Genomic DNA, 14,963 nt, shown 5'->3' on the forward strand with positions numbered 1-14,963 from the left:
ATCAATTTTTTATGGCGGCATATTAGCTCAATGGACAATCAAAGAAAGGCCTACATCCTCTCCAATATTCACAAAGCTTACTTATTTCACTTCGACTAACATACAGGGTAAGTTTTAGACTAACACATGATAGCACAAAATGTAATCAAGCCTCACATCACACAATGCACATGATTCACTCCAGATGGCTCAAACCCGACACTCTAGTTAAACCACTAAGCACAACCATCCTATTAATTTAATACATGGAAAGTAATCATAGGAGTCAACAGATGAACTTAAGCATTAAAAGAAAGTCACATATATTCTAAAGGCATGTGGGCACATATAACACGAAGAAGATAATCAATTCAAATATTACAACTCTAAGTCCCAACATAAAATAAGTCAAAATGTATTGATACTCAAGTTTTTCCATTCCATTATCAATTCTACAGAATAAAGTAAAAGAAAAATCTTTTGCATTTTTTAAGACTTTAATCCTTCAAGAAAACTGCCAAAGAAGTCCATCATTGGAAAAAGTCCAAAAACTTTTAAAATTCTACTTAAAAAAAACTACTACCCGGTTCAAAGAAAATTGACATCCTTGGAAAAGAATCGTGGTTTAAAGAAAAAGCAGGACTACGGCAATAAAAAAAATAACTACAATTATACAATTACAATTTTGACATCCCTATTCCACACTTAAGGATATGCATTGTCCGCAGTTGCAAAAGATCATAAAAAATAAAGCTCAAAAGTAGGGTGGGTGTCAGAAGCTCCCTGAAAATCACTCTGGCTACAGTGAGGACCAGTCGTGACCATCGGTACTTAATGATCATGGGTCCTCCAAAGTGACACTAGACGTGTCGACTTCCTCTATCAGCTCACCCTCTCTAGCCTGGATAGGTCTAGTACTAGCAGCGCCCACAACCTGCTCACCAGTTCTAGATGGGTCCTTAGCTATTGTACCCTCAATGGCACTCATATCCATCTATACCCCAATGTGTGGTGGCCTCGGTCTACGAACTTCCTCAAGTATCTTAGCAAACTGCTCTCTCATCCACCAATCTCTTGTCTCTTGAGCATCTAGCAAGGCATGATCCCGCGACTTCAATTCTTCCCTCAACAAACGGATCTCGTTCTTCATAGCACTCAAGCGCTCATCAGAGATTTTTTTCTTAGCTTTATCCCCAGATGGATCTTGCACACTGCAAATGTTATGTAATGTTTTGTCCATTGCCTGCAACTTCACATTAATAGGACGTAGCCAACTTCACATTTCCCCTCTTAGCTCGCCTTATTTTTAGCTCAAACTCCTGCGAAAGTGCAGTTAGTGTGTGGACGAAATAAAGTCCCCACTGCATATTATCCCAGGTCCTATACATTTGGCTCCACATCACTTTCCCAATATCCATATCAATACCCATCATCAAAGCAAAAATGAGAAAAACATGCTCCCATATGACAATAGTCTTGTGGGTTGCATGCATCAGTCTATTGCAGACCCAATTTAACCATTCCTTGGCTTCTTTGTTCAAGTACTTCTTCGCTAGGACTTAGTTCTTACTCCACCTAGCACCAGACAATGGATCACATAGAACTTCTAGCATACGTGTCTGATCAGGCCGTAGTTCTCTCCTCTAATATTCTGCCATGGATCGTTCAAGAACGTTATAGAACTTGTTGATTGCCTCTGCGGAGATGTCCACCTCATTACTTCAAACCCAAACAATGTCATCACTTTTTTTAGGATCCCAATTGGAATATAGTTCTCGCATGAGTGTCAAGTTGGCCTTTCCTTTTGGTCTTTGTGTAAAGTGTGTCCACCATCTCCGCTCAATCTATGCCATTATGTTTGGACAATCCTTACCGGTGACCTTCATGTTCAATGGTCTTTCATACATCTTGGGATTTACCTGTTTCCATTTAATGTCCCCCCATAATTTCCAAGCATCCTCACTCACGTGCTTATCTTGCCACCCTGCATTGTCAATTGGAGCACTAGGTTCGCATTCGCCTTCAGGTAATGGAACTATTATCTCATCCTTAGATTCGTCAGATTCAAACTCGAACTCCATAATCTTCTTTGCTTTACCTTACCCCTTCACCTTAGCTGCTTTTCGCTTCTTAGCCGGAGGCGACTTAGAAGCTCTTTCTCGGATTTGGAGTGTGACTTTTCTTTGCCTAGATGGTTGTGGGAGTTTCTGCATGGGCATCTCAATAATCATAGTAGTGGCCTCATTAGCTACCTCGGAACTCACAGGTGCCATAGGATCATTCTTCCTTTTTGTCCTTTTCTTTGTAGTTGCTGTCTCCGATACGTTCTTGTCAGTCGCTATTTTTTTTTGGGGGGGGAGGGGGGGAGGGCTTTCTAGTACCTCCTGCTCCATGACTACGAGTGGGTGTTTGGAGACATCCATAGTACCCTCAACTATAAATAGGTAGCCAGTGTGTATATAATCTACGGGCATTACACATAACTCATACAAAATCCTGGACGAAGGGCACTTCTGTGTCTAAGTCGGCCGCAGTTTTACTTTTATCCAAAACGAATGCAAGTGACATGCAGCAGACCTAAATGGATGCCCCACCCTCAAGAGAAGTTCATAATACCATTGTACTTAGGTCAGCTACTCAGACTTCACAAAGCCTATTAAAAATCTCATTCAGGCAATTCATCGGATACCTTGTATGCACAATTTTCTATTGCTTCTTTTAATCTCATTGGTATATGGTTTGACCTCCCAATTAGAGTGAGGTGGTGGGAATTCTAGTTTCCCACCTCACCATGTTTAAACAATAACAAATTACCAACAAGATCTCCTTGTAATCAACTATCCTAAAAAAATTAGAAGAAAGAAAAGAAAGAAAAAAAAACAAGAATAGGGGCTGGGACGGGGTTGCTCATGATGGGGATAGGGTGAAATAGGAGATGGAGAAGATAGGAGAAAGAAAGAAAGAAAAGAAGAAAAAAACTTACTTGATATGTGTCTGTGCGCCGCGAGAGACGAGAGGCAAAGGAAAATTTTTGTTTTGTTTTGAGGTTCAAATAAACAGGGGGTAGGGTTTTAAAAACATTTGGGCAGTGGCCGCGCGTTTTAGGCAGACTTCACTGTCATTGAAAAATTTAAACTCACTTGCGCTTGTGCACTCTCGCGTGTGCACGAGAGGGTGAACAAGCTATTATGAATACAGGGAAAAAAACTCGTGCAGTGGTCATGTGTTTTGGCCATACTTTTCTATTTCTCGAAAGTTTGGCCAGAGTTCTGGCTCATGCAATTTTGCGCGAAGCGAGGACTTGAACGAGCACGGGCCTGGCCGAATTTCACTTTTTCTTCCTCCACCCTCTATCTCGAGTTTGTCACCTCAAACCTTGCTTGTATGTATTCTATTGACCTTGCACCTAATCACACACATATTAAAATATACAAAAATAAAAAATTAATAAAGAAAATAGCGAAAAGTAATAAAATTGAGTTGCCTCCCAACAAGCGCCTGATTTAACGTCGTGGTACGATGCATGCTATCGAACTTAAGGTTCAAGCAACATTTGAGGCTCCAACAAATGAGTAACCGATACAACCTTTTCCTCATCCATGCCAAGGTAATGTTTCAACCTTTGCCCATTGACTCTAAACAAGTTCATTCGATCGTCGAATTCAATTTCCACAACTTTACTTGAGAATACTTGCACAACTCTAAATGGTCCCAACTATATAGATTTCAACTTACCCGGAAATAATTTCAATCTTGAATTATACAACAACACGACATCTCCGGGTTTGAAAACCCTCTCTTGAATATGCTTATCGTGCATGATCTTTATCCTTTCCTTGTACAGCCTGGTGCTCTCAAAAGCATGATTACGGAACTTATCAAGTTCATAAAGCTCTATGACTCTACTCATACCAGCGACCTCCATGTCAAGGTTTAATTGCCTTAATGCCCAAAAAGTTCTATGCTCTAGCTCCACTGGTAAATGACATGCCTTTCCAAACACTAATTTGTGTGGTGACATACCAATCGGAGTTTTGAATGCAGTGCGGTAGGCCCATAGTGCATCATCCAATTTTTTCGCCCAATCAGTTCGAGTAGCATTTACAGTTTTGGTCAAAATACTCTTGATTTATCTATTTGACACCTCCACTAGCCCACTTGTTTTTGGGTGATACGGAGTGGCGACCTTATGGCGAATGCCATATTTCTCTAACAACTTTGCAAAGGTCGGGTTGTAGAAGTGGGTGCCTCCATCACTGATGATCTCTCTTGGAGTACCAAATCGGGTGAAGATATTCTTTCTTAGAAAACCAATAACTCCCTTTGCATCATTTGTTGGGAGTGCCACGACTTCTACAACACTTTAGCAGTTGTCCTTATTCCTCCAAAATGGCCTCCATACAAGGAAGCATCATATGCCTATGAAACATAAGGTTGGTCTATCTCGGGAATGCATTTTCGGATCATGTTATCAATACAAATCCTAAACAAATATGGCTCATCCCAGAAATACATGCGACAATCACGAAAGAACTTTTTCTTTTGCACAGAGGACAAGTCATATGGAATAATACCGCTTTCCAGTAATTTGCAACATTTGTATACCATGGCGCTACCTTAATGCTCGTGGCTAAAAGTTGTTAACCTAGTGTCGCGCCCCTTTTTCCCTCGCGGGGTCTGGGTTTAGACATTCATGGGGGAACAACTCGTTTCCTTTTGGGAATTGGGTATTTGAAGAGTCGCCACCTAACGGATTAAAAAGCGTTAGGGCACCTAGAGCGATTAACTCATGTGACTAGTTTGCATTACCAGAGATTAGGGTAAGGGCTCGAAATAACCTTGAGGAGAAGGTGTTAGGCACCCCTCGCGGTCCACAACGGTGGGTCCCGACCGAACTTAAACTATGTGAATTAGTCATTTAACAAGTAAACAATCTTAGCACATATTTGCAAACAAAGGTGGTTTCCACAGTCTAAATACACATATGATCCAGGAAATCTAGATAATGAAAGTAAAAGAGGTTTGGACAGCTTAAACACACATATATGTAAAGAAAAAGGAAGTTTAGATAATTTAAACACATATAGGAATTCGGAAATGGAAGTCCTAATTTGATTAGCCTACAGGATCAATTTGTGCAATGCCTGGTAATCCTTCTCAATTAGAGGGGCTACACATGACATTAATGCGCAGGTCATCATATCTTTTTACTACCCATTACCCTCCCCTTAATGGTTATATAAACGAGTTTGATTAACGACCTCTAAGCGTGCTACTACCCTTCCCTTCCTTATGGTCTTGGAGGAGCTTAGGACCTCTAAATCTGGGCAGTTCTAGACGAACCTAAGGACAGTACCATATAGCTACCCCCATTTCACTAGTTACCCCAATATCTGTTTACAGATAATTATTACAGATCAGAATTGAATGAATTATGTAAATGCAATAGAAATTAAGCTAAAGGGAGCCTGATGCTGGCCCAAAGCAAACCTGGGGTACCAGGCCTTCCATAGTCTTAAATGCCCAAGATTTCATTGCCACATTTGTGTCCAGGTGTGTCAGAGTTTCCTAAGGATCTCAAGGATCCCGGGCAGTGCTCACACCCAGACTTTCTTAAATAAAGAGTGATTATGTACAGTGTGGAAGAGCCAGCCCTGATACGCCAGAGTTCAGAGAGATCTCAAGGATCTCTAAGTAGTACACATACCATAGGGGCAGGACTTAATAACCTAAGAGTAAGTAAGAGTGCATAATTTTGAAAAGGTTTTGGTAAACCTTATAAAGAGGACTCTTAGGAGTGAAAGATTTTCTGAAAACCAGAACTAGTTTGGTGGTAAAACAGCTTGAGAAAAGTATGAAAACACTTTGAAATCAGAACACAAATCACAAAATAACCAGATTCAAAAACACTTGGCAAACAGATTCCACACAAGGAGAGAGAGAGAGAGAGAGAGAGAGAGAGGTTGGGGACACATAGAATATACCTTAGTGTATAGTGGAGCACATAAGCAACCAGATGCACAGAATTCTCAAGAGTTTGTAAAATTAATAAGTTAGTTACAAGGGTAGGTGATTGAGACATGAAGAAGATTACAACAAAGATATGTTGAGAACACATAAACCTTGGACATGACCAAATACACAACTAGAGCCTTGAGAGACTAGATGAATTAGCATGATCTTATTATTAAAGCAGAGTAGGCAAGGACCTAAATGAACAGACTAGGCAAACACCACACAAGCACTCATAGTTTAGAGATGATAATCACATATAGAACAAAACAGGGTGAGACATGCTAGATAAAGCAGTAGACAGGTCATTAAACATACTAATCACAGATTGAACAGAACAAGGTTTAGACATGCTAGGTGAAACAGTAAACATGCAATGTAGTTTGGACATGCTAATGAGCAAACAAGATTGAGACATGCTATGTAAAACAACAAACAAGCAATTATCACATATTGAACAAGACATGATTGGGCATGTTAAACAAAGTAGTAAACAAGAATAAGAATGGAACTCACAATTGATTAACTAGGGCACATAAGGTTTAGATTTCAAAAATTAATCAGGGGCATACCAGCTAGGAAGAAGAATGCAGAAGGTAGAGCAAAGATTATGCAATGGTTAGCCTTGGATTTCAGCCAGCTAGGCCAATGAATATCACAAGTAATAGACCAGAACAGAGAGAGCTTTTTAGAGTGTAAGTGTAGTGGCAAACTAATGTTCGTGTCCAAAAGTGAGAATAGAGGAGAGTATATATAGTAGTTAGGAATTAAACAGAATAAGGTAAAAGATCAATTATTCAGCAATTAGGGAAATTTACAGAATCAATCATGCATAAAATCAGTAAGGTCTCCCCTAATTAAGGGGTAATGAACCAATGGTAAAGGGAAGGACAATATTTAAGGAAAAAAGAATCGAGTAAAACTTAAGCACATAATGGGCAATTAAGGGTAAATAACAGGGGTTTAATTAAGGAAACCATTTTAAGGAATCTGTAAGTATCATAATTGATTCTAATAAGGTAAGAATAATAATTAGAAAGTGTAAAAATAGGGAAATAATCAAAACCAACACATAGGTCTTAATAGAGCAAATCAGTGAGTCAAAATTCAAACAAATAATACTGATTTAAAGGAGAATAATATAGGTTTTCATAAATAAACAAGTAGGCCAAGTATAAACACACAGAATCATTCGAGAATCGAATCATAAACCCTAATAGATACATATTAGAGTAAAAATCAAGGGATATCGAATTAAGCTAAAGGAAAATCATAAGAATCAAAGCATAGAACGAAAACGGTGCACAAGTAATACGGTCAAACTCAGAATCAAAGCAAAAAATGTCAAAAATGGGGGTTTATCATAAACTAGTTAGGGTTGAGGTAAACTCAACATAATCGGTCAAAAGCACATAAGAATAGAGGATCAAACATCCAAAGTCAGAAAACATTTTGGAGGAAAGAATTTTTAGGAAACCCTAGTTTAAGAAAATGGAAAGCCACTCGTAAAACTAGAAGATTTTCATAAAAAACAAGTGAAATAAGTTCAATCCATCTCAGATCTGTACAGATCTGAGAAGTTCAAAGAACAAAATTAGGGTTTTAAGAAATAATACAGAGATGAAGACGTAGTCTTAGAACTCCATAGGTTCAAGATGAAAATAAGAAATTCTTACTCGAAATCGAACCAGAATGGCCTGAAATAGGAGAGAAAGAACCAAAGGCATAAGGGGACCAACCCTGGTCCCTTGAGGACCTTAGAGACGGAAGTACCCAGCATATGAGAGGCCATTAGAGGCCTGGGGTAGTGAGAAACCACCATGGATGGCAGTGGATGAGTGATGGCAAAGGTGAGTTAGGGTTAAGATTAGAGAGCATTTGAAATGAGGAGAGGTGAGTGACGGCCGGTGAGAGGAGAGAAATGAGCGGGTGTAAGGGGGGTCATTAGGGTTTAATTATGGTAGGAAGGTTCTTGGCCGTTGATCAAAAATGATCAATAGCCAGGATTCAATAAGAATCGGGTCGGGTAGATAAGGGGTTTGGGCCTAGGGTCTTTTGGGCTGACTTATAAGGGTATTTGGGCTGGTAGATTTTAGGTTAAAATTGAAATAAAAGAGGCTATTTGTTAAATACCTCAAACAATTAATTAAAAATAATTTGTAAAATAACTGCTAATTATAAAAAATGAATTTCATGCATAGAAATATTTTAAAAATAGTTATCTAGTATTTAAAAATACAAGGACTAATTTCTGGTAAAATAATACAAAAATATACGCATGGGCTATAATTGCAAAGTTATTGCAATTATAGCCAAAATGTGCCAAATTAGTTATTTATGAAATAGTTTGGACTCAATAGGACCATAATAATAATATTAAATCAAGACATGTTCTAAATTCATTTGTGATGCAATTTTACAATTATTTATTAAAGGTAAAATACTAAGCAAATTAATTTAACAAATGTAGAAATTGTGGAAAAATACCAACTGATGCTAATGCATGATTTTAAAGGTATATATGCATTTTAAAACTATTATAGGGAAAAATTAGGTATCAACAACTGCCCCTTTTTACCCGGAAAGGATGAAAGAGTTTTCGGGTAAAGAAATGATGGCCAATTTTGACCGAATGGGATGTTTTGAAAAAATATAGGCCAAACCCTGGTCTTTGAGCTGCCTACATATCCTTGGTTTCACATGAATCAGTCCTGTGTAGTTCCAGATCCATCGGCGGAATATACTGATGTAGTCATTACAAGAACAGACACGAGATTTCAGGATGGATAAAAGAGTGGTTATGGTGAACGGTAAAATTTGATCTAGTTGAAGGGACTGGAGCGAGATTGCTCCTGCTGGGATATCGGTTGCTTACTGGTCACTTGCAGATAAAGAGATGCTACAAACATGTATTTGTGCGAAATTTAAACATGATGCAGATTCCCTTTGGACCATGAAAGTTGTCTTCGGACGGTTAAGGATGACGTCCTCAGACCATGATGTCCTGGACCATGAATTGTTCAGTGAGGGATTTGCAGGCTATGAAATGATGTTCTCGGGCCATGAAGATGGTGCCTCCGAACCATGACGCCTTTGAATAATGATATGTAAATTTGAGAGATCCTCAGGCCATGACATGGTGTTTTCCGATTATGAGGATGATGCCTTTAGACTATGACGCCTTTGGACAGATTGACGATATTTCAGCCCATGAGATGCAATAATATGATGTTAACAAGACAATGCTTAGTCTTGTGAAATGGAGGGCAGAGCCTAGCCCGACAGAAGAGCAAATAGATAGTACCGGAATAGAGCAACATTTATGCAAGGAGGGACAATGCTTAGTCCCATGAAAATAGAAGGCAATGCTTAGCCTCATGTAAGATACGGGACAAGGCTTAGTCCCATGCAAATGGAAGGTGGTGCTTAGCCTTATGCAAATATAGAGGCAGGGCTTAGCCTCATGCAAGGTGCGTGATAGGGCTTAGTCCCATGCAAATGGAAGGCAGTGCTTAGCCTTATGCAAATATGGAGGCAGGGCTTAGCCTGATGCAAGGTGTGGAACAGGGCTTAGTCCCATGCAAATGGAAGGTAGTGCTTAGCCTTATGCAAGATGTGGGACAGGGCTTAGTCCCATGCAAATGAAATGCAGTGCTTAGCCTTATGCAAATATAGAGGCAGGGCTTAGCCTCATGCAGGATGCGGGACATGGCTTAGTCCTATGCAAATGTAAGGCAGTGCTTAGCCTTATGCAAGATGCGGGATAGGGCTTAGTCCCATGCAAATAGAAGGCAGTGCTTAGCCTTATGCAAATATGGAGGCAGTGCTTAGCGTTATGTAGGATGCAGGACAGGGCTTAGTCCCATGCAAATGTAAGGCAATGCTTAGCCTTATGCAAATATGGAGGCAGGGCTTAGCCTCATTCAAGATGCGAGACAGGGCTTAGTCCCATGCAAATAGAAGGCAGTGCTTAGCCTTATGCAAATATGGAGGCAGGGCTTAGCCTCATGAAGGGTTTGGGACAGGGCTTAGTCCCATGCAAGTGAAGGGCAGATCTTAGCCTTATACAAATATAGAGGCAGGGCTTAGCCTCATGCAGGATGCGGGACAGGGCTTAGTCCCATGCAAATGTAAGGCAGTGCTTAGCCTTATGCAAAATGCGGGACAGGGCTTAGTCCCATACAAATGGAAGGCAGTGCTTAGCTTTATGCAAATATGGAGGCAGTGCTTAGCCTCATGTAGGATGCGGGACAGGGCTTAGTCCCATGCAAATGTAAGGCAGTGCTTAGCCTTATGCAAATATGGAGGTAGGGCTTAGCCTCATGCAAGATGCGAGACAGGTCTTAGTCCCATACAAATAGAAGGCAGTGCTCAGGCTTATGCAAATATGGAGGCACGGCTTAGCCTCATGAAGGGTTTGGGACAGGGCTTAGTCCCATGCAAGTGAAGGGCAGATCTTAGACTTATGCAAATATGGAGGCAGGGCTTAGCCTCATGCAAGGTGCGGGACAGGGCTTAGTTCCATGCAGATGGAAGGCAATGCTTAGCCTTATGCAAATATAGAGGCAGGGCTTAGCCTCATGCAAGATGCGGGACGGGGCTTAGTCCCATGCAAATAGAATAACAAATAAGGGTAGAATATTTCTTAGCTGGGGATATATTTGGTGTTTGGTGGCCCGTTTGATAGTGATTTTGCTTCGTGTATATATTTGCGAATTCTATTGCTACGTCAGATGTGCCTGCTTCAAAGAAAAATTGTAAGTTTTTTAGGGGGAGGTTGGTTCGTGCCTTTGTCCGTTGGCCTTGCCTTGTTTGAGTTTCCCTGGGTAACACCTGGCTGTTACGGAAATAGAGTTTTTGAAAATATGCAATTATTGATAAAAATAGAGTCATTTTAGAAACATAGCAAAATATCAAGTAGTTTTAGATGAACTACTGACTATAACACATTTCAGAGACATTGCAGCTTTCTTGTGTTAGAATTTTGAGGGTCCTCCTCAAAATTCTGCCCCAGTTTTTGGTAGATGACCCTTCGGTTGTTTGCGAGCAACGAACTCATTGATCCTTCTTTGAAATTTTTAGAATCCTTCTCAAAATTCTGCCCCAGTTTCTTAACCAATTTCTGATCTTCTGGCATGCAATGGTGTTGGCTGGACTTGCTCCGAAATTTTGAGGGGCCTCCTCAAAATTCTGCCCCAGTTTTTGATCTTGGGGGAAATGGAAATTTTATTATGATATGACCGAACCCACAGGGCTGCCTGTGTATCCCCTCTTAAATGGGAATCATGTCAATCATAGTTCAATTACATCAGATGAATAAATGTAAGTAGTCTAAACATAGTATCTCTTGACTACGTCTGAATTGATTGGTTTTGGCCAGACTTCTCCATCCATTTGTGCAAGTATGAGTGCTCCTCCTGTTAGCACCATGTGAACCATATAAGGACCTTGCTAGTTGGGATAGAATTTCATATTGGCTTCATCTCAATATGGGAAGATCTTCTTCAGCACCAACTGTCCTGGTGCAAACTGTCTTGGCTTGACCCTTTTGTTGAAAGCTCTGGACATTCTGTTCTGGTAAAGTTGACCATGTCATACTGCATTCATCCTTTTTCCATCTATAAGGGCCAATTGCTCATAGCGGCTCCTTACCCATTATGCATTGCTAAGTTCGGCTTCCTGTATGATCCTTAAAGAAGGGATCTCTACCTCGCCTGGGACGATAGCTTCGGTACCATAAACCAGCATGTAGGGAGTTGCCTCGGTTGATGTGCGAACTGTAGTGCAGTATCCCATCAAAACAAAGGGTAGTTTCTTGTGCCATTGCTTGTGGTTTTCTACCATCTTTCTTAGTATCTTATTGATGTTTTTGTTGGCAGCTTCTACGACTCCATTCATCTGAGGTCTATAAGCTGTGGAATTCTTGTGCTTGATTTTGAAAGTCTCACACATGGCTTTCATTAGATCACTATTGAGATTAGCGGCATTATCAGTGATAATAGACTCGGAAACTCTGAATCGGCAAACAATACGATGTTTGATAAAGTCTGCGGCGACTCTCTTTGTTACAGCTTTGTAGGATGCAGCCTCTACCCATTTTATGAAATAGTCAATGGCTACTATAATAAACATGTGCCCCTTTGAAGTCGTGGGCTCGATAGGACCGATGACATCCATTCCCCAAGCGGCGAATGGCCAAGGTGAGCTTGTGGCATTGAGCTCATTTGGCGGCATTGTTATCATATCGACATGCACTTGACATTGGTAACATTTGAGACGTTCTGGACGTAGTCTATCTCCATAGTCATCCAAAAGTAACCGGCCCTAAGTATCTTCTTGGCTAGGACAAAACCATTCATATGTGGGTTGCATGTCCCAACATGTATCTCCTCAAGTAGCTTAGAAGCCTCTTTTTCGTCGACATATCTTAGCAATCCTAAATCAGGAGTTCTTCTATACAAGTTTCCTCCACTGTGGAAAAAGTGATTGGACAATCTTCGAAGTGAGCATTTCTGAATGTGGTTTGCATGCTCCGGATATTCTCCTTTTGCCAAATACTCTTTGATGTCATGGAACCAAGGTTTTCCATCTATTTCTTCTTCAATGTGGGCACAATACACCGGCTGATTATGAATTCTCATTGGGATGAGATCAATGAAATTCTTGTCCGGATACTGTATCATAGATGACAAGGTGGCCAATGCATCGACAAACTCATTCTGAATTCTGGGCATATGCCAAAACTCTATCTTTGTGAACCTCTTTCTCAATCCCTGTACATGGTGCAAATATCGCAATATCTTGGAATTCTTAGTGGCCCATGTAAGCACGTGATTTTTGCCCTATATGAGAATTACTCCCAAAAAATTCAAAAATAAAATGATTTTTCTTTGGTGTACAATTTTGTGATATTTTGAAGAATTATTTGTATTTGTCTGTGCGTGTTTATTCGCTAAATTAATAAAAAATACAAAAATATGTCGCATTTTGCATGTAGGATTTAATTCTACAATTGTTAGTAATTAAAATTGTTTTACAAAAATTAAAAATTACAAAAATAGGCATCGTTTGCATTTTTAGCATTTAATGTCCAAATATACAATTTTATGCTTAATTAATACTTAATTGTGCGTTAATTGTTATTGGGAGTTAATTTGCGCCTTTATAACTTAATTTAGTTCTTAATAATAGTTTAAGTATTTTTATAATTTAGTTTTAGAAAAATAAAAGAAGAAAAGAGAGCGAAAATATAAAGAAAGTCGGAATTGGGCCTCTTCTTCAATTTCAAGCTATAGGCCCAAAAAATGGCCCAATCTTCCCTACGACCCAGTCCATTTCGAACTGGGTCGACCCAGTCCATTAACCCAACACCCCTTCTTCATTTTTGTCCAACACAAAACAAAACCAAAAAAAAAAAAAAAAGTGAATTATCACTATTAATAGTTTTATTTTTTGTTTTTTTATATATATAAAAAAATCCGAAAATATTTTATTTTATTTATTATTTTTATTTTAAAAAAAATAAATATATATATATATATAGTAATTTCGGAAATGATTTTAAAAAATAAAAAATAAAAAAATGTAAAAAAATGTAGAAAATTTAAAAAAAAAAGTAAAACGTTTTAAAAAATTTAAAAGTAAAAGAAGGTTGGAATTAAAAAATAAATATAAAGATATCTGAAAATTTAAAAAATTTAAAGTAATTGAAAGTAGCATTTTTAAAAGAAAAAGAAAAGATAGTGGTTTATTTTTTAAAGAAAAGTTAAATAAAGTGAGATTCTCTTTTAAAAAAATAAAAAGTGGGATTTTAAATAAGATAAAGTAATTAAAGTTGGAATTTTAAAAATAAAAGTAAATAAAGGTGGGATTTCTTTTTCTAAAAAAATAAAAGCAATTTGTAAGTGGGATTTCTTTTAATTAAAAAAATAATAAAATAATAAAAAACAAATCTGAAAATTTCGAAAATTTTGCTATAAATAGAAGAGAAAATTTAGGAAGAAGGGTGGAAAAAAAGAGAGGAAAAACTAGATAGAGAGAAGAAAAAAAGAGGGGGCGGAGTGAGAAGTATACACCCGATATACATTCTGTATACACTGAATATACAGGGGCAGAATTCATTTTGGAGAGTTTTGAAGTTGAAAAAAAATAGTTACTGCTTCATTGCCTCGCTTAAGATCTGAAATAGTCAGAACCTTCCTGCCTTTTACTTCTTCACTATACTTGGAGTCGTTTATAGTCTCCTGGGTTTTCTGCTATTCCTACTGTACTGGTTTGCGATGTTGCTGAATCTGCTGTTGCTGTGTTATTACTGCTGCTGACTTCTCCTTCTTTTGTTCTTGTACTGCTGTTTCCAGGTACACATTTGTACAATCTCGGCTTGAAGCAAAAAATGAAATATTAATCAGGCTTTGTTCCTGTTGAATTCCTCCTGTTTAGATTTGTGGTTGAATATAATTTTTCTTTCTTCGTATAAAGATGTAGTTGAATGATTAATGAATAATGAGGTTGCATATGTATACTTTCTTCATCTAATAATGTTAGTTTAAATTACGGAAAATAATTAATCTGTTTTGATATTATGGTCAATCTCATGTTCTAGTATTATTGAATAACAGAATATAAAATGAAAGCAGTTTTTCTTTGTACAAACTCGATCGCAATTTTCCATTCGCATTAGCCGTAAACTAATAACTAATAAGTTACGTTTTTCAGCATGTAAATAATTAAGAGATTTTCTTTTAGTTTAGAGACGAACTTAATAGAAAATATAGTCATTGTAGGTTTATCCTGTAAAAATAAAAATGAGACGAGCCTCGCCAAATAAAACGTATAGATTGCGGGGCCCTCACAAAATGTATGGTTTAATTAGAATTCGGAAGGACCGTTTAGCGAATTTCACGGTCTTCCCCAAAATAATAACGCGATAGTCTCTTTAGGCGCGTGTTTAATATTTTACTTTCTTAAGCCTG

The 14,963-nt window shown here is 38.4% G+C and overlaps 2 protein-coding genes across 2 annotated transcripts; both read right to left on the reverse strand.

Annotated features, from left to right (window-relative positions):
* Nucleotides 1-11,470: 11,470 nt before the first annotated feature.
* On the reverse strand, nt 11,471-12,225 carry LOC138868533 (uncharacterized). Its single transcript, XM_070146091.1, has 2 exons — nt 11,942-12,225; nt 11,471-11,609 (listed from the first exon to the last, which is right to left on the reverse strand). Exons 1-2 carry the CDS (start codon nt 12,223-12,225, stop codon nt 11,471-11,473), a joined length of 423 nt encoding a protein of 140 aa, XP_070002192.1.
* A 5-nt stretch (nt 12,226-12,230) lies between these two features.
* LOC138868539 (uncharacterized) lies at nt 12,231-12,674 on the reverse strand. The gene has a single exon (XM_070146096.1). It carries the CDS (start codon nt 12,672-12,674, stop codon nt 12,231-12,233), a length of 444 nt encoding a protein of 147 aa, XP_070002197.1.
* Nucleotides 12,675-14,963: the final 2,289 nt, after the last annotated feature.

Source organism: Nicotiana sylvestris, chromosome 1 (genome assembly GCF_000393655.2).
Source record: "Nicotiana sylvestris chromosome 1, ASM39365v2, whole genome shotgun sequence".
Classification (NCBI taxonomy): Eukaryota; Viridiplantae; Streptophyta; class Magnoliopsida; order Solanales; family Solanaceae; genus Nicotiana; species Nicotiana sylvestris.

Coding starts and splice junctions, on each gene's coding strand:
- LOC138868539 (XM_070146096.1), bottom strand. CDS start 12,674: ATGATACAGTATCCGGACAAGAATTTCATTGATCTCATCCCAATGAGA.
- LOC138868533 (XM_070146091.1), bottom strand. CDS start 12,225: ATGCCGCCAAATGAGCTCAATGCCACAAGCTCACCTTGGCCATTCGCC. Junction 11,610..11,941: donor AGTGATCTAATGAAAGCCAT/GTGTGAGACTTT, acceptor TGGCCCTTATAG/ATGGAAAAAGGATGAATGCA.